The following is a 23,290-nucleotide window of genomic DNA, read 5'->3' as shown; positions in this document are numbered from 1 at the left end:
ATTCATTCTGGCAGTAGAAGAAATAATGCGAATAACCCAAAGAGAGGGCATAGTAGCATACGCATATGCTGACGATATAGTGGTTGGATCAAAAGACATCATTAAACTCCAAAACACTACAGATGACATAAGGAAATGGTGCTCCAAGCACGAGTTCAAGATCAACTTATCTAAGACAGAAATGATGGTCTTTAGACAGGGAGGAAAGGCCCCAGCATTGGCAGAAATCAGCATCAAGAGGACAACAATAAACATCGTAAATGATTTCAAATATCTAGGCATCGCACTGCAAAAAAGCACTAAATGTTTCACTAAGCATCTAACTGAGAAAGCAACGCGGACAACAAGGGCGGTGCATGAGATAGGCTACATTAGAACCCTCAACTTAAAGACAGCAATGATGCTATTTAGAGCTAAAATAATGCCAATACTAATGTATAGGAAAGAAGTTATATGGTCACATCTCACCGAAAAGAACCTATCCATACTAGAAAGGGTAAATCCATTATACATCAAAAGAGCACTAGGACTGTCAAAGACTACACACTCCAGACTCGCCTACCTCCCTGCAAGAGAAACATTCCTTATCAAGGATTTAAGGACACTTTTGACTCTACCCAACACTAGAGCCTCGGAAAACCTTCTATCAACTTTAAAAGCAAAAAGAGAAGAAACACCCCAAGAGTTCTGTGGAGCGGGGGCCATGATAGACCGGACATGGACAACATCCAATTCTGAGATGAGGCACTTGTTTACTAGACTGGCGGTACACGGTTTTCATGTAAGAACACATCATACCATGAGCCAGCTGAGACGTGTGAATACAACTTATGCAGAAAAACATGTGAACATTACCACATAGAACTGTGCAGGGAAAGAACCAAATCAATTAAAGACTATGCAAACCAAGGCGCCAGAGCGCAGACTTGAAATTACTTGTATATTTTTATGTAATTTTCTTCTTTTTGTCTGGCCATTTGGCTGCAATAAAATTATTATTATTATTATTATTATTATTATTATTATTATTATTATTATTATTATTATTATTATTATCATTTTATTAATTATTCAGCCCTATTCATTCGCTGCTACACCCACCAGCTATATCTTGTGCTCTTGCAGTCAGCTAGTTTCATCAATCAATCAATCAATCAATCAATCAATCAATCAATCAATCAATCAATCAATCAATCAATCAATCAATCAATCAATCAATCAATCAATCAATCAATCAATCAACCCTGATCTAAATTTAGATAACTGTATACTGTAACTGGATGTTGAAAAATCCACTTTAGGATGTAAAGGAATTCTTGAATAATTGCAAATAATTTGGAAATTTATTGAACATCTGAAAATGGAAACCTACAACCTGTTTTCCAGTCATTGACCGGGTCAGGGATGGAATGAATGAAACAGATATAGGCTATTAGTACGATGGGGTCGCCACTCCCAAAGTGATTTATTAATGACTGATAAGATGCTCTGAAATGAGAATGGAGAGTGTTGCTGGAATGAAAGATGACACGGAAAACCGGAGTACCCGGAGAAAAACCTGTCTCGCCTCCGCTTTGTCCAGCACAAATCTCACATGGAGTGACCGGAATTTGAACCACGGTATCCAGCGGTGGGAGGCCGACGCGCTGCTGTCTGAGCCATGGAGGCTCCTTTATTGGACATCTACCTTAGTAAATTGTTCCAATCCCTAACTTCTCTTCCTATACACAAATATTTACACCAATTTGTCCTCTTCAATTCCAGATAATTTAAAAGAAGAGTACATTTTAGACGATATGTCATTTATGTTATCTGCATGATCTTGAATCTTTAAACTGCTCTCCTGTGTGCTTAACATTTGTTTGTAGCTCTACTGAAATGGATAGCATCGATGTATTGCTTATATAGCATAAGAGAAAAAATTTTAAAACTATTTAAAATATACACACACTATTTTCAGTGTCTGTTCTCTACATACTACTTAACATTATGTTAGCAATGTAGTACACATATCAGAGAAATTGGTATTCCCATTTTTTTTTTTCTAGTTGCTTTACGTCGCACCGACACAGGTAGGTCTTATAGCGACGATGCAACAGGGAAGGGCTAGGAATGGGAAAGAAGCGGCCGTGGCCTTAATTAAGGTAGAGACCCAGCATTTGCCTGGTGTGAAAATGGTAAACCACGGAAAACCATCTTCAGGGCTGCCGACAGTGGGGTTCGAACCTACTACCTCCCGAATACTGGATACCGGCCGCACTTAAGCGACTGCAGCTATCGAGCTCAGTATTCCCAATTTGAGTTTAGGTAACATTAAGATTTTTAGAATATTAGCCAGATTACATGCCCCAGTCTAAAAAGCAGGCTACACTACTGCTTTTAATCACCTTCTATGACAGGCAGGGATTACCCGTGTAAATATTCAGCCCTCCCATCCATAGGGGGTACAACACATGGGACCAAAGCCACAATCCATTTCCGTGCCTTAGCCGCTCCTTTTGTAGCCAGTTTGTAGCAATTAGAAACAGACATTCTACATTGAAAGATGTTATGATAGGCATTCCACAAGGATCTGTACTTGGCCCATTTCTCTTTCATGTTGCTGTTAATGACTTACCACAAAATGTTGTGTCACAATCAGTTATATCAAATGCGGATGACACAACACTAATTAACATGAATCAGGGCGTATTAAGTCTGCAAGAGATGACACAAGAAGCTTTTAGGACTGCAGTGAAATGGTTTTTATCTAATAAATTACTTGACAACAAGAATAAAACTCAACATCATCTGTTAGGATTGTCCAATGATATAGAAATTTAGTCAGTTAAGCTACTAGGTATTCATGCTGATACCAAATTAAGCTGGGAAGTACATGTCAGTCATGTCTGTAAAAAGATATCACAGGTCTCATATCTTATGTGGAAATTAAGGGAACTGGTAACAGCACACTATTTGAGAATGGCATATTTTGGACTCTTCCAGTCCCATATTTCATATGGGCTGCTTTTGTGGGGACCTCCTTCATCTTATGTTCATAATGTATTGCTAATACAGGAGAAGCTTGTTCGTGTAATGTGTAAAGCTGGTTCTTTTGAGCACTGTTGCCCCATTTGTATAAATATATATTTTATCTCATTATTGTATGTTAAAAATCATCTGAATGAACTTACTATCAGGTAAAACATCCAACAACACAATACTAGAAATAAGGATAATATTTATGTCCCAAGACATAGACTAGTGAAAACAGGTAACTCACATAAAGTAAATAGTATAATATTTTTTAATAAATTACCATTCTCTGCACAGGATGTGTCCATCAATAATTTTAAAAGAAAACGGTATAACTGGATGTTGAAAAATCCATTTTTGATGTAAAGGAATTCTTGGAAATTAAAATTGTTCATATTGACTTTTAATAATAGAAATAGAAATAATACTGTAATGTTGAATGACAAAACCTATTTCATGCAAATGATCAATGGTGAAATAAATATTCTTATTCTTTTAGTCACCTGTTACGACAGCCAGAGGATACCGTGGTTGTATTCTTCATCTGTGTCCACCATCAACAGGGGATGTATGGGTAAGAATGGTAGGGGATAACTATTTCAAGATGTTCATTGTAAACCAACAAAATAGAAATGGCTCTTTTTTTGCCATTGGTTTTACATCACACCGACACAGATAGGTCTTATGGCGGCGATGGGATAGGAAAGGGCTAGGAGTGGGAAGGAAGCAGCTATGGCCTTAATTAAGGTACAGCCCCATGGAAAACAATTTTCAGGGCTGCCGACAGTGGGGTTTGAACTCACTATCTCCTGGATGCAAGCTCACGCCCCTAACCACATGGCCAACTCGCCTGGTAATATGAAATGGTACAGGGTAACTGTTTCAAGACGTTAACTGTAAACCAACAAAAATATGAACAGATGTGGCACTGAAATGAAATGGCGTATGGCTTTTAGTGCCGGGAGTGTCCAAGGACATGTTCAGCTCGCCAGATGCAGGTCTTGATTTGATGCCCGTAGGCAAACTGCGCATCGTGATGAGGATGAAATGATGAAGATGACACATACACCCAGCCCCCGTGCCAGCGAAATTAACCAACGATGGTTAAAAATCCCGACCCTGCCAGAAATCGAACCTGGGACTCCTGTGACCAAAGGCCAGCACGCTAACCATTTAGCCATGGAGCCAGACGGACGTGGCACTGATAATGTATGAATACTACACAAAATGATGAAATCTGATGAAAGAAAATCTCAGTGGTCCTTAGTGTCTTGTCAGGACAAATCAATCAACAATTCATTGAGTGTATGTAGAGGGTTGCTGAAGAACATATTCACCACTGTAAAGAGTACAGAGTTATTGTTCTATGTTTCATGAGTAAAATTATCCCATATATCATAATAAGAAATATACTTACACTGCAGAGCTGTTGGAAGTGCTTTTTATGATTTGATTCCTGCCTTCCGGTTCTAGATAATTCCACATGACCATATACAACATTGAAAGCTGCAGTATGTATGGCTGATGTAAAATGCATTAGAAGATGATCCATGGCTGGCTGAGTTTTTCCAAGTAAACGGTATGCTTCTTGAACCCTACTATAATCAGCATTGTCAAAGTGGTTACACACCTGAAAATAAGGAGAAAATCAGCTTGATCTTTGGTTATTCACCATTTAGCAAAATAAACACTACAGAATCTCAATTAACATATCACCCTGCCAGTGCAAACTATGATACCTGCAAAAATCAGGTTATTGAGAAATATGGGTTTGAAGATTTCTAAAGATTGTAAACAATGCCCGCACAAAACCATGACAATTGCAGATATCATGGTCATGAACTGAAGGCGAATGAATTCTCCTTCAATTTCCCATGTAAAACAGATACGAGTGGCTTTACGTTGCACCGACACAGATAGGTCTTTTGGCGACGATGGGATAGGAAAGGCCTAGGAGTTGGAAGGAAGCAGCCATGGCCTTAATTAAGGGACAGCCCCAGCATTTGCCTGGTGTGAAAATGAGAAACCACGGACAACCATCTTCAGGGCTGCCGACAGTGGGAATCGAACCCACTATCTCCCGGATGCAAGCTCACAGCTGCGCGCACCTAATCGCACGGCCAAGTTGCCCGAAAAAAAAAAAAAGCCAGATGCATTTGCGGATGACACACTTTTGCACTGAATATCTTTAAAAAAAAAACTCCAATGTAAAACCAATTTATTTTACTTCAAAGGCCTAAAGTTACAAATTTAGTAATTTTTGCACTTTTAAATTGAAGATCACATTAAAATACACCAAAAAGTGTGTTTAAAGAAAGAAAGAAAAAATTTGCACTTATTGCGGTTTAGCACTGGTATGGAAAAATCACCAAAAGAGCAAAATCCCCAGACAGTGAAATGAGCCAACTTATATACCTATGCATTTTTCTATGAGAAAGGCAAAGGCTTGCAATGACCTCAGTGCATCAGCTTAAAATAACATATACTGAGACATGTACTTTGAGAGGATTAACTAAAAAAAAAATGAACAACAACAATAACAACAACAACAACAACAATAATAATAATAATAATAATAATAATAATAATAATAATAATAATAATAATAATAATAATAATAATAATAATAATAATAATAATAATCATTGCCCTTGTCCAGCTCTGCCGACTTGGGATGTTTATGGCATCTTTCTCCATCTAACCACAATTACTCCTCTTTAACTGCATTCCATCCAGATTTCTTCTAATTATACTATTCTCCATCATTTTCAACCACCTTAATCTGCATTTCCCTCTTGCACTTCCTACTTCTATCTGGTTTTCCATTGTCTGCTTTGGCATCCTCTTAACATGCCCAAACCACGTATGGTTATCTCTCTCCATTCTATTGTAAAGTTTTTTCCATTCTGATTTTCTTTCTGATGTCCTCATTTCTTACTCTATTCTTTGTTGTCTTTCCTATCATACTTCCTGGAAACTGCATTTCACAGGCGTAGATTTTACACTCCAGTCTTTCTGTCAATGGTCAGGTCTCCACTGCATACGCCAGTATTGGGCAGTAGTACAACTTATATATCCCCTCTTTACACTTCATTGGTACTTCCTTTCTCCACACCATATTTGTCACACTCTGGTACAATGCATTTCCTTCTTGAATCCTTTTACTGATCTCAATGTCCAGCCCTGCATCAGTTCACTGCTCAAGTATTTGAAGCTGTCCCCAATTTCAAGGCAAACTGAAGATTTCTAAAGATTCTAAACAAGAGATTTTATAAACCTGGTGTGGGGGAAGGTAATACCAATGAAGTACCAATGTACTGCATGGTAACATCTATATATATAAAATAACTTGTCCTGATTGACTGACTGATTCATCATCGCCAAGCCAAAAATGCTGGACATAAAGAAATTAAATTTTGTGCATAGATTCATATTAAGATGTAGGTGCTCGCCAAGGGAGGATTTTTGGATATTCCATCGCTAAGGGGGTGAAGAGGGGGGTGAAATTTTAAAATGAGTATCTATATCTCAAAACTTTGGAAGTTTACAGATGTAAAAATTGGTATTTAGAATCTTCTTTATAAATAAGGAAAAACGTATTTTTTTGTTTTTGGAAAATCCGAATAGGAGGGGTGAAAAAGGGGTTGAATGCCTTTAATAAGGATACCAGTACTTATATCTCAGAAAATGATATTACAGACCTGAAAATTGATACTTTTGATCTCTTTTAAAAATAAAGAAACAAGTATTTTTTGTTTTTGGAAAATCCAATTAATGAGAGGGTGAAAAGGGGGGGGGGTTGAATTTTAAAAATGAGTGCATCTATATCTCAAAACTTTTAAAGTTTACAGATGTAAAAATTGATATTTAGAATCTTCATTAAAAATAAAGAAATGTATTTTTTTGTTTTCGGAAAATTCCAATAGGAGGGGTGAACAGGGGAGAAAAAGAGGTTGAAACCTTTATTGAAGATACTTATATCTCAGAAACTGAAGATATTACAGACCTCAAAATTGGTGTTTGGAATCTCCTTTAAAAATAAAGAAACACATATTTTTTGTTTTTGGAAAATCCAATTAATGGGGGGGAGTGAAAAGGGGGTGAATTTTTAAAATGAGTGTATCTATATCTCAAAACTTTTAAAGATTACAGATGTAAAAATTGGTATTTAGAATCTCCTTTAAAAATAAAGAAACATGTATTTTTTTTTTGTTTTCGAAAAATCCTAACAGGAAGGGTGGAAAAGGGTGAAAAAAGGGTTGAATGCCTTTAATGAGGCTACTTATATTTCGGAACCTGAAGGCATTACAGACATGAAAATTGGTATTTGGGATGAACTTTAAAAATAAAGAAACAGGTATTTTTCAGTTTTTGGAAAATCCAAATAATGGGGGGTGAAAAAGGGGGTGAATATTTTAAAATGAGTGTATCTATATCTCAAAACTTTTAAAGTTTATAGATGTAAAAATTGGTATTTAGAATCTCCTTTAAAAATGAAGAAACACATATTTTTTTTGTTTTCGGAAAATCCCAATAGGAAGGGTGGAAAAGGGTGAAAAAGGGGTTGAATGCCTTTAATGAGGCTACTTATATTTCAGAACCTGAAGATATTACAGACTTGAAAATTGGTGTTTAGGATCTCCTTTAAAAATAAAGAAACACGTACTTTTTGTTTTTTGGAAAATCCAATTAATGGCGGTTAAACATGAGTGACAAATTGGGGTGAATTTTTTGAAAGACTGTATCTACAGAATATCTTAGAAACGTAAAATGCTACAGACGTAAAAAGTGGGTATTTGGAATCTCCTGTAAATGTAAAGAAACATAGGTGATTTGTTTTTGGAAACTCCACTTAAGGGGAACTAAAAAGGGGTGAAATTTAAAAATGAGAATTTCTACAGTATAACTCAAAAAACTTAACATGTTACAGAAAATGGTATTTTATATCTCTATTAAAAAAAGGAACATGTATTTATAGATTTCAGAAATACCACTTGGGTGGAAAGGGGGGGGGGGGGGGTAAAAGTGACTGAATATTGTGTGCCGGGCTGAGTGGCTCAGACGGTTAAGGCCCTGGTCTTCTAACCCCAACTTGGCAGGTTCGATCCTGGCTCAGTCCGATGGTATTTGAAGATGCTCAAATACAACAGCCCGGTGTCGGTAGATTTACTGGCACGTAAAAGAACTCCTGCGGGACTAAATTCCGGCACCTCGGCATCTCCGAAGACCTTAAAAAGTAGTTAGTGGGACGTAAAACAAATAACATTATTATTATTATTATGAAAATTGTGTTGAATTCTTTTAATTAGGCTACTGGTATCTCAAAAATGAAGATGTTAAAGACGTGAAATTTGATATTTGGAATCTGCTTTAAAAGTAAAGAAACACGTATTCTTGGAAAATCCAATTAAGGCGGGAAGCGGGGGTTAAAGAATTGAAAAATTGACTTAATTGTATGAGAATACATACATCTAATAAAAACTAAAGTTGTTACAGACGTGAAAATTAGTACTTGGATCTCCTTTAAAAACAAAGAAAACTGCGTTTTTGGGGGGGGGGGAACAATCTTGGGGGGCGGGAGTGAAAAGGAGTTGAATTCCTTTCATGAGGACACATAAATAAAAAACTGAAGTAGTTACAGTCGTGATAATTGGTATTTAGAAGATCCTTTACTATTAAAGAAACAAGTATTTTTTGCCGGAAAATTCACAGGGGGGGGGGGGGGGAGTGTGAAAGGAAGTGAAAAAAGTGAATTAATTTTATGGGGATACATATATCTCAAAACTGAAGGTAATAGATGTGAACATTGGTGTGTGGAATTTCCTTTAAACGTAGAGAAACACGCCTTCTTTTATGGAGGTGGGGGGTAAATAAACTTAACGGCGGTGGGGTGTAAAAGGAAGGGAGACCAATTGATTTTACTGTTCATAATGTACTTATAAGGAGCCTCCGTTGCTCAGGCGGCAGCGTGCCGGCCTCTCACAGCTGGGTTCCGTGGTACAAATCCCAGTCACTCCATGTGACATTCATGCTGGACAAAATGGAGGCGGTTCAGGTTTTTCTGCGGATACTCCAGTTTTCCCTATGATCATTCATTCCAGCAACACTGTCCAATATTTTATTTCATTTGTCATTCATCTATCATTGCCCCAGATGAGTGCTTCGGCAGCCAGCACAATTCCTATTGTCGCCGCTAGGTGGCGGTTTATTCATTCCATTCCTGATCCTGTCGAATGACTGGAAACAGGCTGTAGATTTTCAATGTACTTATTCTGATCATAAACCGATCATTTTTAATCTTTTTTGGGTTCGTTTTCAACAGCCATCTTTTCCTTAGGAGAACGTTCTTAGATTACAGTAGATTCTCCTGGCATGTAAATAAAAATTTAAACACATTTGAAATAAACTATAGGAATGAGATTGACCGTCAAATTGTTCACCTCTATAATAAGGTCAATATTGCACGGAAGTATGTCATTCTTATCGCCAAAATTCCTGTACACTTGCCTACGCGCGACAATGGTGCTGGTCACATTGTCAACAATGACAATGGCAGCAGATGTAATTTACCCATCTTTCTGTGGGGTCCAGAACATCTAATAATAATAATAATAATAATAATAATAATAATAATAATAATAATAATGTTCTGGACCATCATCAAATGTGTGGACCGCGCTGGAAACGGGTCCTGGACGGGTAATGACTAAGAATGCAGTCCGGCCGCAGGTTCAGTACCGCCAAGGCACCCAAGACGACACCACGCCGGATCTCCTGAAGGATTTGATGCATATTAAAAATGCATATAGGAAAAGATGGCAAAGATTTAGGGACCCAACTGACTGGGTGGAATACCTGGACCTAGCCCGGGAAGTACGAAATAGATTGCTGGAAAGAAAGATTGAAAAATGGGAGGAAACTTGCCGTAATCTATTAGAAAACGATTCAGATCGCTAATTTTGGTGGATTCTCGCAGAAAACGAGTCAGATCGCGAATTTCGGCGGATTATATATCTAAAACAATAACCATTCAGTTATAAATTTCAGTATAATACCGTAGCGAAGCACGGGTATCTTGCTAGTTATACACATAAAAAACTATAAAATAAAGCAAAGAAAAGATAAACAAAATACACAAATGCAAGGACAACTAAGGTTAATAAGAACAGGCAGAGAACAACATGTGGAAGGTGCTGGACGACCCTGGCAGGATGGTAACTTGTTAGTGCTTGAACTCTCAAGTAAGACTATCAACATATCCACACAGATGCACACAAGATGCTGTCAGTTGGTACAATATTTTTATTTATGTATATTCACAAATTAATAAACACATAACATTAATCACCGTATCACAAAAGAAAAACACTTCACTTGTAGGATATCAACAAAGCCGCCATCTTTAAACAGTTGACAGCTGACCCCGAATACCACAGAGGTTATACTTTAAAGCACAGTTGAAAACAGATGAGTACTGATCAATTCAACATGGAGACTGCCTGGCTTGGCATGTCAGCCACGTGTTACTAAACAATAACTCTCTTCCAATAACTTCCAAACCACAACTCGTCCAACAACTGTAACTCACTTCACCATCAAGATCATCCCTTTATATATGCTGGCCAGTCTTCCAGAACGATATGCTACAAAAAAAGTAACTTCTTGAATATTCCAGAGTGTCCAATACATAGATTACGATGTATAGAATATTCTCAAACGTTCTAGTGTCTATACCATTCTGGACGTTACACTGGGTTTCACAATTATGGATTACAATTTACATATAAAGGTAAGAATAAATTATGTTAATTTACAGGTATTTACATTAACGGAACTGATATCAATGTCTATGTACAACACATGTTCATGACATAACCTCACATAATATGATCATTCAACTACATAAATAATAATACTAATACTTAATGACATAACCTCACACAAAACGCGATCGTATCACAATGATAATACAAATTCTAACATGATGTAATACTTCACAGCCATCCATATATATATATATACACACACACAAGTAATAATAATAATAATAATAATAATAATAATAATAATAATAATAATAATAATAATAATAATAATAGTTCAAGCTCGATATTTGTGTTAATTACCCATGGGTGAGAGAATATGGTTTTCACGTTATACCTGTTATCGCACTTGCGTCACTATCACGTTCCTTGTATATAGGTTTGTTATTTTAAAAACAAAAAACCAACCTCCTGTGTTAGACATGATACAGGCTTTTGGGCTTATGCCGTGTCAAGAAAATAAGGTGAAATTCTTTACGTTGCGCAGAGAACTGTGCTCTGTGTCTTCAGAATAAAATCTTGACTGTCCACGAGAAAGGCTTCTTGAACAATGAGCTTTTGAAATTTGAGGGATGAAATTAGATTTCTGTATAGAAAAAAATCCTTTCTAAATCATAAATTATATGAGACTCACCTTGCAGCAACAAAGTTAATTTCAAATGCCCAATGGACACTTTATCACCAAGTTGAAAATAAATTATTCTATGAACTAGCCAAGAAACAACAAAACTTGGAGAAAAAATGGAATAAGTTAAAAAACTCCAAGCTTCACAATAACCAGACCAGAACACTAGCAGCGTTATAGATGATTGTAAGCAGTTCCACCCACTTGTCATAAATTTATCCAAAACACCCGTAAGTGAAGACAAACACTCAATCCTAGCCAAAGGACCCAAACACAACTGGCCCAATTTGAACGTATTCAACTTAACTACCACCATGATTACGGAATCTGAACTAGTCATTAGCAAAATGCCAACAGATGCACAAGACGAATTAAGAATCGATATAAATAGGAAATTAAACAACGTTCTTTCCCGTGATAACTTAACCAACCCCTCGAATAATATTATCAATAAGAAAATAATAGCTGAACAAAACCATGTATATGCTCTCAAAAAGAAGATCGAAGACAACGAACTTATCGTGACCAAGGGCGACAGAGGCAACACAACAGTGATTATAGAAAAAAACGAATATATTAGTAAAACAAAAAATTTCTTTTGAAGGCAGCTCCTTATCCATAATCAAAGAAGACCCCACTCAAAAAGTTCAAAGACTCCTCAAACAAACTCTGAAGAACACATCCTTTCTATTTACTGAACAAGAGAAAGCTAAACTCATAAGTATGAACCCAGGTCTCCCTACTGCTAAAGCTCTCCCTAAAATACACAACGCCGGTGTTCCCATTTGCCCAATCATTAATTTTAGACCAAGTCCATTATACAAAACGTCACAATTCATTCAAAGTTTCTTAAGAAAAACCATCAAATTTTTTCTAAAAAGTCTATGAAAAATACATCTGAGCTAAGATAAATTAAACAAGTCCAGTATACATCCTGAGCACTCTATTCATTCCTTCGATATCGTAAATATGTACCCAAGCATACAAGTATAAAAACTAATTTGTATAATTGAAAACAATTTAAACAATAACAGCCACTTAGGTAAATTAGAGATTCAAGATTTCATAACAGTACTAAAACTAGTTGTAAACAATAACTTTTTTACTTTCTCGATGGTGTTATAAACCAACAGGATGATTTGGCAATGGGATCTCTCTCTGAATGGTGTCTTAAGCCTACCTAGTCTTGTCAACTGTTTTTGCTAGGGGGCCTTACGTCGCACCGACACAGATAGGTCTTATGGCGACGATGGGTTAGGAAAGGCCAAGGAGTTGGAAGGAAGCGGCCGTGGCATTAATTAAGGTACAGCCCCAGCATTTGCCTGATGTGAAAATAGGAAACCACGGAAAACCATCTTCAGGCCTGCCGACAGGGGAATTCGAACCCACTATTTCTCAGATGCAAGCTCACAACCACGCGCCTCTAACCGCACGGCCAACTCGGTCTTACCAAGTGTTCCTCTATCTCAATCATGCTTCATAAATCCCCAATTTTTAGTAAAAACTCCCTCCTCAGTAACCCGTTCCCAACTCAAACAGAACAACTTAGGAGTGTTGTTTGACAGTAAATTGTTATTTGTCCCCCATATACAAAAGATAACCTAACGAGCAATGTCACTTCTTGGTCTGTTGTGTAGATTACACAATTAGAAATGGGAAAGGATTTCCACCTATCAATACTTGTTTATTGCACTTATTATGCTACAGGACCAGTTTTGACCCTTTACATAAGGTCATCCTCAGCTGAACCATGCATACATATCTATATGATGAAGCTATGATTAAGATAGTATTGTCAAAGGAATGCCATACGATAATAAACATTAGGTCACATCCAAATGGGGCATGTCGTAACGTGAACTGGCATATATGTCACTATGTACAACAATGCATTGTATGTCTAAAATAGTATGTTTAAGATCTTAAAATTAGTTGATAAAACATATCTCACTTAAAACTAACTTATATATGTGTGTATAAGATGAATACACACCGGGCGAGTTGGCCGTGCGCGTAGAGGCACGCGGCTTTGAGCTTGCATCCGGGAGATATTAGATTCAAATCCCACTATCGACAGCCCTGAAAATGGTTTTCCGTGGTTTCCCATTTTCACACCAGGCAAATGCTGGGGCTGTACCTTAATTAAGGCCACGGCCGCTTCCTTCCAACTCCTAGGCCTTTCCTATCCCATCGTCGCCATAAGACCTATCTGTGTCAGCGCGACGTAAAGCCACTAGCAAAAAAAAAAAAAAAAGATGAATACAATATATGGGAGCACTTCATGCACATGAACGTTCGTGTCTTGCTTGTTGCCTGACTCCCGTGTTCAAGTCTTATTTACAGAGTTGTACACTCAGCTGCTGTGACACACGACAGGAAAACATCTAACAACACACCCAGCTCCACCCCTACCCCCACAACAGCAACTCTCCCTACCCCTCCTTCCCTTCCCCTCACAGCAGCTAGTATGAGCCCAAGAAGAACACGAAGCAGTACACAACAAGCTCGTATATTAAACACATCTCAGTCATACCAACAACAGTAAGTACATATTCAAATTAGCACACACAACCCTTAGACATTCCTACAACATAAATATCACTCACAGTTCAATCTTATCTTCCACAGATAAATATAGCATCACTGCACAGCTACAAATGGGAAAGGAGCCACTACTTTGAACCTAATGTCACTCAAATTTTATGGACATCACAGGACAATATGATCTGATTTAACATAAGGCAACACACACAGCAGAGCTGAACATATTTTAGCCTAATTTTAACTATACGTCTGGCACCTTTTTAAAATTGGAAAGTGTTTTACTCTATGTACATACATGAAGACAAAATCTTTTACTTATACAATTTTACAAGCAAACCATATCATTTAAACTCCAGGAACAGCAGCTGAGTGTACAACTCTGTAAATAAGACTTGAACATGGGAGTCAGGCAACAAGCAAGACACGAACGTTCATGTGCATGAAGTGCTCCCATATATTGTATTCATCTTATACACATATATATAAGTTAGTTTTAAGTGAGATATGTTTTATCAACTAATTTTAAGATCTTAAACATACTATTTTAGACATACAATGCATTGTTGTACATAGTGACATATATGCCAGTTCACGTTACGACATGCCCCATTTGGATGTGACCTAATGTTTATTATCGTATGGCATTCCTTTGACAATACTATCTTAATCATAGCTTCATCATATAGATATGTATGCATGGTTCAGCTGAGGATGACCTTATGTAAAGGGTCAAAACCAGTCCTGTAGCATAATAAGTGCAATAAACAAGTATTGATAGGTGGAAATCCTTTCCTATTTCTAATTGTGTAGTTCGTCAATACGGAAATGAATATTATAGATTACGATGTTGTGTAGATTTTCTGACATCACCGATATCCACGTCTTCAGAGCCTACTATGTATCTTGCATCCTAATGATTATTGAATTCGCTTCTCCCATTTGGTCTACCTCTTCACCCACTAATCTGAATTACATTGACCGTGTGCAGTCATTCTTCTGTGCCATTGTTAGAGCTGGGGTGTCTGTCAAAACTTTATCAGCAATCAGATACTAGATGCATTATAAACCTTTGCCCGTTATCTGCCCGCAGGAAAGTAGCTGCCCTTAGATTCCTATATAGCTCTGTTAACGGTTTATTGTGTTCTCCTGAACCTGCATCATTCTCTTCCCTATATGTCCCAACTTGTAAAGTCAGGATAAATCCACCCCTTCAGATTCCATATTCCCACCTCTCTCTTGTTCAAAGAACTTTATTTATGTGCATTCCAACCCTCCTTAACTCTTTACCTTCTGACAGAAACTTAGATTTTATTTTCTTCATATGCCTCCTGTATCAATTCTTAACTTAGCTCATTTCCTTCGTATTCCTTTTTTCTCTTCTTATTGCTGTTCCCTCTGTGTATGTAATGTAATATTTATTTCTTTTTTCACTGTACTACACTTGTGGAGTAACAACGCCGTGTTTATTACAAGCTAGTCTCCTTTTATTAACAATGCCCCAGACTCAGACTCTACATAAACACATTCATAGACGTTACAATAACTGCAACTAGATAGCGTGCGGTATCCCCTTGAGTCCATCACATCTCCTCCTCACCCTGGTCGATTTCCGGAGGAACGACCAGCTGCACCGGTCGACTGATTCTGAAGCCGTCTGGCTGGCGTAGGATGATTGTTCTGATCTTTCCATCTCTCTCTGAATCCTCCCCACCAAGCCGCCCGTGGCGCGATGCATTTCCATGGGACTCCCTGGTGAGCACAATAGTGATGCATACTGGGGTCTTGGTTTCCAGGACAGTGTCGCCACTGGCTGGTAGTTGTGTGGCTAATTATCTCTGTTGCACGATTGGCAACGAAGGTCTTCCATTTGTTTGGGTCGTTTTTTATCCATCGCAACGTCACTGTAGAGTCGCTCAACAGAGTGGGCCTGTTGAGGTCGAAACCTGTTTCCTCACAAAAATAGCGCAGGAGGCGAGTGCCTATAAGTGCGGCGAGCAACTCTAATCTTGGAAGCGTCATCTTCTTCACTGGTGCTAGTCTGTTTTTGCTGCAAATTATGCGAGCGGGTGTAGTATAGTCCCGTGTTGACGTCACATAAATAACTGCTCCATATGCCCTCTCAGAGGCATCATAGAATACGTGCACATGTGATTCGTCATTTGTTTGCCCCATCCTGATCCATCTGGGGATGTTTATAGATGACAGAAAGTGAAGTTTGCTAATCCATGAATGTCTATCCTTTGCTATATCCGGAGGTAGTAACTCCTCCCAAGTTAAACCTCTAAGCCAAGTGTCCTGAAAGATTAATTTAGCAACAATTCCTACTGGTGCGAAAAGTCCAAGAGGACCGTAGAACTAGGCAGTGGCACGAAGAATGTTTCTCTTGGTTCCTGGTTTGTGAATAAGATCACTAGCAATCTTCTCCTTGTTGGTGAAGAGACAATCTTCAACAGTATTCCAGTCTACTCCCAGCACGAACGTCGCTCTTCTTTCCTCCAGCTTTTCCTTGCATCATAACATCTTTAACGGTTCCGAATTAGTTGCCTACTTGGAGAGTGGAAGTTTAATCTGCTGTAAGAGTGCGGTGAGTTCCTGATATATAGCAATTACCTTTGAGTCATCATTAACACTTGCAGTGAAGTCATCCATACACATAAATTTGTCAACTAGCTCTGATGCAACTCTATATCTGTCCCGATTCAGTGTGGCAGTTTCCCTTATAGTGGCCGTCAGGAGGAATGGACTATGTCAGTCCAAAGGGCAAGCGTTTAAAGCGATAGAATATCAGCTCGTTTGATGTGTCACAGGTCCTGTCCTCCCTCCGCTCGACACGATACCGTAGAAATCTCGTAAGATCTCTATCATCCTCGTGGAGTGTTAATTGTAGGAATGCTTGTTGGCCGTCGCATACAATTGCCTTGGAGTGTTTTCTAAATCTTGACAATGTACCTAGAATTTCTGGTAACAGGTTAGGGCCCATTTCCAGCGCATTATTCAGTGATGGAGAGTCTGTTTCGTGGGAGGATGCGTCAAAGATGACTCTCTATTTTGTGCTACTCGCGTTGGATTTCTTCACAATGAGGTGGGGTAAGAAAAACACATCCCCAGAACAGTTATTGTGAGGAACAGCCTCTACTTGATCTCTCCATATATAATCTAACATGTGTTTAGGGTAAATGGACCTCAGCTCATCATTCCTTTGTAGTCTATTTTCTAAGGATGAGAATCGCCTTTCTGCTGTGGTGAAGTTGGAGGAAAAGAGAACGCCCTCTTTCCTAGACAGCGAGACGACTCTCCTTCCATCTTCCTTACGGTAGGTGTTATGGAAATCTTGGAGAATGGCGTGATCCTTGGGTGACAGTGCTCGCCCTTGATGTTCCTTAATGCCGATGGTTTCCAACTCCCAAAACTGACGTACGCTGTCATCGGAGATTTCATCTACAGAAAATGAAATATGATGGACCATTATCTGGTTGACTGTAACGCCGGATCTGTTTCCGCTAACGACGTATCCAAATATAGTAGGCAGTAGAACAAGAGAATGGGATACTCTCATTGGTTGTTTCATAGTCACAATCTTGCAGTAGTCGTCTGCGCCTATGAGAACTTCTATCGGAAGTTCTCTTTCGTCTTGCAGATCTGCTAGTTTGAGTTTGATGAGTGAAGCCAGGACCGTTATGTCATGTGGTGGCGTCGGTTGTGGTGTATAGGTGTTGTGACTTTCGAAAGCACCAACTGAAATACGAGCATTAGTCGAAAATCCCATCATTTCAAATGAGACGTTCCTTCTTGAAGTTAAAGTCCTAGAAAGTGATTCAAACGTGGTTAACTCCAATGTCTGGCTATGAATAACGTTGAGTTCCAATGAATCTATCAGAGAATGATGAATAAAGCTAGACTGACTACCAGTGTCCAGGACACAACGGGTAAGTTTCAGTTTTCCTGTTGGTCCTTTGATCCACGTGCAAATAGTCTGAAGGTATGTGAAGTTAGAAGCGGTGACTTCTATTCTGCCAACGGAAGAAGGCAGGGTGTCTGCTTTACTGCAGATAGATACGTGATGGAGACCCTTACATTGGTTGCAGGATGCCTTTCCTCGTTTGAAACACTAATCCTTATTGTGACCTTTCCTGAGACACAGGAAACAACGTTTTGCCGCCTTAAGTTTATCAGTTCTAACCTTGGGGTCTTGTATTTGTTGACAGTTTTGGCCCCAGTGCCCTTCATTTTCACAATACACACAAAACGGTGCCGTTTCTCGCTTGCTTCTTCTCGCAGCATTATTTGCTTTTGTGTTCACCTGAAAAGCGGCGGCTGTAGGTATGTGAGGTGCTGCAGGAAAAAGATCTCCCCGTATTTTTTGTGCGTTGATAGTTCCTTCGACCTCTTCATTAAGGAATTCCATTAGTTTCGAGAGATTCCCTTCTTGCGTGTTGTGTCTTTTGGCGTGAATGAGCCAACAGCGACAGATGTCTTCCGGAAAGGCACACAGTAGCTTAGGAGCGAGTATCCTTCTGTATAAGTCCACGTCCTCTCCTAATGCTCTCAAGGCCTGAATTCGCCTGTGACATTTGATGTACGTTTTGTTTAGTATTTCCGGGCTCTCTGAAGCTGCAACCTCAAGATTTTCTAAGAAATCTAGATGTGATTGGATAATTCTATTTTTATCCCCATAGCGTGATATCAGAATCTGCTTAGTTTGTTCGTATGTGTCACTTGTAACGGCTATCCCATCGACTAGCCGCTTTTGTTCCCCTTCCAAGTATCCGCGCAGAAAGACGTGTTTATTTATGGCAGAGACCGATGGATTTCTGTCTACGGATGCCTCAAATTGTTCCCAAAACCGGGACCATTCCTCGATCTTTCCCGTGAAAGATTGTAATTTTATCGTTGGTAACCTGACTTCTGGGACAACGTTGTGAACCGTTGGATTTGTAGAAGATTGGGTGGCGACATTCGTGCTATTTACAACTTGACTCTGCTCAAGAATATGTTTCCCACTTCTAATAGCTCGTTTGCTTTTGTCTGTGTACTCTTCACATGCTATCGTATCTGCATTGTATTCTACGTCATCGAGCAGACTTGAATGAAATTATCTAAGGCCCAAAGCTTCGCGTAAACGTTCACTGAAATGCTCTATTTCGTCAACAGGTGTGGAATGATCGAACGTATTTATTTGATTTATGAAGCGTGTGGCATTTGCTCGATGAGTTATCCGTTTACGTTTTAATTTTGAAAGATGCCCTGCAATTCCAGTCATGTTGATGCTGGATTCTTGCTTGTACGTAATTTAGAGTAGAAATGACAAATCTTCGTATTAGGTTTAGTTACTAGAGAAGTCAACCAGTCAAGATGACCAGCGTGGATTTGTGGTATCAAGTCTTCTCTGTCACAAAATGGCGTCTTCAGAATCAAATGATGGGTTCAAGCTTTCATACAACTAAACGCGTACCTAAACCAATCAACTATTGAGCCAAGCCCTACTTGAATGCCAATAAGTATTATATTTGACTAAGAAAGAGGGTGAAGCTTGTACTTATCCGTTGTGTTGAGGCTAAACATGATTACGTGAGGCTAGTGATTTATCCTTTTCAATAATCCTTAAGGAGTGAACTTAACATCACTGCCTTCTCACAGAAACAACCAAATATGTTTCGGAAGCCAACAGTATTCGTGGTTCGTGTGAACTCTCAATATTCTCCCGGGTTTCGGCACCAAAATTGTGGAGTAACAACACCGTGTTTATTACAAGCTAGTCTCCTTTTATTAACAATCCCCCAGACTCAGACTCTACATAAACACATTCATAGACGTTACAATAACTGTAACTGGATAGCGTGCGGTATCCCCTTGAGTCCGTCACAACGCTGTTTCTTATGTGTGTCATCTGTATTTATCTTACTGTGCCTAGCTGTATGTTCTCTTCGTTTTATTTTCAATCTTTAATTTTCCTCGTTTTTTTCATTTTCCTTTTATGTTTTAGTGTCAACTGTTGTGTCCCTACAGTTATTTTGTTAGTTTTTACATTTCTTCTGCTACTTTTGTCATTAGATTATTTTTCTTCATTGCTCTTTCATTTATTCTTTAAAGTTTGCCTTGTGCTACTCCACTGTAAATATATTTTTCATTGCAAAACTCTGTAATTCGGCATCCCGCTGTTTTGGTTTCCCAAACAAACAAACAAACAAACAAACAAACAAAAACAAACAAACAAACAAACAAACAAATAAATAAATAAATAAATAAATAAATAAATAAATAAATAAATAAATAAATAAATAAATAAATAAATAAATAAATAAACATATTCTGCATTACAATTCAGATTAGTTTTGTATATTTAAAGTTTTTTTTATAACTTCTAAAGACAAGTAAATAAATAATTCTGGGTAATAGCCTAATTCAAGTCACAGAATTCCAAATTTCAGACATCATGTGTGTCATAAAATGTCAATCATGTTGCCAGATGTATTTCTTTTAGTTCTCACTCTCTGGTACCATGAAGCACATTATGCAGTACACATGAAAAAGAAATATTAATGAATAAAAGATTCATTGCTGACTGACGGTAAGCCTGTCCTTGAGAGAGAATTGGGAGTCATTAGGTCAACATGACAAATCTAATCAGAAATACTGTCAAATTTTACAACCAGTATTACTAGCTTCTATATCAGATGGCCACTTTGTAACTAACATAAAATGAACAAAATCAAAGCCAGAAATCACAATTTTTGCCAGAGATGAAACTAGATAGTACACCATTAAGTAACTAGACTGTGTAAGTTGAAGTGGTTCACCTTTTCATACACCAAAACAGTTTTAACTTTTGCCACATCCTTCATTGAGAGTACTATCTAGTTTCATCTAATCTCAACAAATAAAATCTTTGAGATTTGTGGTCAAAAGCACAACATAAGATGACCAGCGGACAAAATACAGTGCAAACATTATGACATTAAGGCTAACGTGAACGAGAGATTATGTCCCAGGCCAAGAGGCATTAGAAGCCATGGCCGTGATATAATTATTATTTCAATCGGCGATCTGAAATAATTATTTTACTACGGCCTCAATATATTGAAATGTCAGGATACTGAAAATAGTTCCCACTTTCATAGTTAAAAGGTAATGAATTTATTGTTGGGTTATCAATAAGCTCGAAATTGAAATCTATCATCAGGTTTCCTAATATTTTAACTGTGTTATTAGCTGTTTACTCAAGAAATACACTGTTTCAGATCTGTAGTCAAAAACTACAGTACAAGAAAAAAATTTCAGAAAAAAATTACACTTCTCACATACTTTTGCCAAAGCTTCATCCAACTGCTGTTCAGCCAAAACCATTGTGTCCTGAAGTTTCCCAGCAAGAGCCACCACACAACTGAAATGCCGATAGGTGGAGGCTGCTTGTTGACATTCCTGCAGTAACGCAATGGCACCATGGTAGTTGCCATCATTCAACAGTTTCTGAAGATGTTTCTCCATTTGCTGCTACAAAAGGAACATACAAAGAGGAAATGAGTCTTTCCTTCGTATGTTTATCTTGAAAATAAACATTATCAGAAGCAATGATCCAACAAATCATACATTTATGTATACAATAATATGTTTAAGAAATAAGTCAGGGCTACCTCTAAGGGCTACTGAACTAATTCAAAAGCAAAGTAGACACACACTATGTATTCCAGGCGCTATGAAAATTGTTTTGACTATCCAGCTAAGTTTTACTAATTTTTCAAATATCAATCAATCAATCAATCAATCAATCAATCAATCAATCAATCAATCAATCAATCAATCACCAAGGACCTGCAGTAAGGGCAGTCACCAACGTGGCAGATCCCCAACCAATTGTTTACCAAGTCTTTTCTTCAATAATTTTAAGGAACTTGGAAATTTAGCAAATATTTCCCTGGGTAAATTATTCCAATCCCCAAACTCCTCTCCCTATAAATTAATATTTCCTCCAATATGTCCTCATGAATTCAAACTTTATTTCAATATTGTGATCCTTCCTCCTCTTAAAACACCGCTCATCCTCATTCATCTACTAATGTCATTCCATGCCATATCTCCACTGACAATCCGGAACAAACCTAATATTGCAAAAAATCGGCTTCATTTCCCGTATCAAATCTTATTTACATTAAATCGATAAAAGAAAACTTCCACCTGTTTGATACTATATATTTGCTTTAAGCAAATTAATTATTAGTAGAACATGTTTCATTCCTTAGGAACATCTTCAGCTACTTAACATTGCTTAGGTGAAATTACATGTTCTACATGTTTCATTCCTTAGGAACATCGTCAGCTACTTAGCATTGCTTAGGTGAAATTACATGTTCTACTAATAATTAATATGCTTAAAGTAAATATATAGTACAAAAACAGGTGGAAGATTACTTTTATAGATTTAACGTAACATACCAAATGGTCGAGCAGCTTGTACCCTTACTCCCATGTCTTCCCAGCCCTAAGTTTGCAATGTTTTTGTACACTACACTCTTTTGACAGAAATCCACCAGATAAATTGTGATGCTTTTCTCTGGAATTTTTCCAGTTCTCGAATCAAGTAATCCTGGTGGGGGCCCCATGAACTGGAACTAAACTTGAACTGTGGTTTTACAAGGGACATAAATGCCCTTTTCTTTCTGTCCTTACTACAACCCCTAAATAAATTCATAAGCATATGAAGAAATCTGTAACCTATATTTACAATCCCGTTTATATGATTTCGCCAATGAAGATATTCCCTTATATTAACACCTTAGTACTTTCAGTGATCGCCATGAGGTACTTTCACTCATCAACACAGTAATTAAAACTGAGAGAATTTTTTCTCTTGGTGGAACTTGCAACAGACTTTTCGTCCTATTTACCATCATACCATTGTCTGCTGTCCATCTCACAACATTGTGAAGGTCTTTTTGCAGTTGCTCACAATCCTGTAAATTAGTCATTACTCTATACAATATAATATCATTCACAAAAAGCCTTATCTTTGATTCTAGTGTTTTACTCATATCAATTATATACTTAAGAAAACAAAGTTCCAATAATACTGCCTTGCAGAACAGCCCTCTTAATCATTACAGGATCAAATAATGCTTTATATAATTCTCAGAGTTCTATTTTCTAGAAATGTAGCCACCCATTAGTCACACATTCATCAGGTTCAATTGTCCTCATTTTTGTCAGTAGTCTCCCATGATCTACCCTTTCAAAAAAATTAGATAGGTCAATAGCAATATGTTCCATTTAACCTCTTAAATCCAAGATA

At 37.8% G+C, this 23,290-nt stretch overlaps 1 protein-coding gene across 1 annotated transcript in view; it reads right to left on the bottom strand.

The window, feature by feature from the left end:
* Positions 1-23,290, bottom strand: part of Vps50 (vacuolar protein sorting 50) — a 323,674-nt gene that overhangs the window by 202,065 nt on the left and 98,319 nt on the right. Inside the window, exons 5-6 of the mRNA XM_067141007.2 lie at positions 21,310-21,498; positions 4,433-4,645 (exon numbers count right to left, since the gene is read on the bottom strand). Of these exons, the coding sequence (XP_066997108.2) occupies positions 4,433-4,645; positions 21,310-21,498 (402 nt within the window). The remainder of the gene's footprint in view (positions 1-4,432; positions 4,646-21,309; positions 21,499-23,290) is intronic.

The sequence above is a fragment of the Anabrus simplex genome, chromosome 2, assembly GCF_040414725.1.
Source record: "Anabrus simplex isolate iqAnaSimp1 chromosome 2, ASM4041472v1, whole genome shotgun sequence".
Taxonomy (NCBI): domain Eukaryota; kingdom Metazoa; phylum Arthropoda; class Insecta; order Orthoptera; family Tettigoniidae; genus Anabrus; species Anabrus simplex.
The sequence above is the reverse complement of the archived record's forward strand: the minus strand, read 5'-3'. Positions and strand labels throughout refer to the sequence as shown.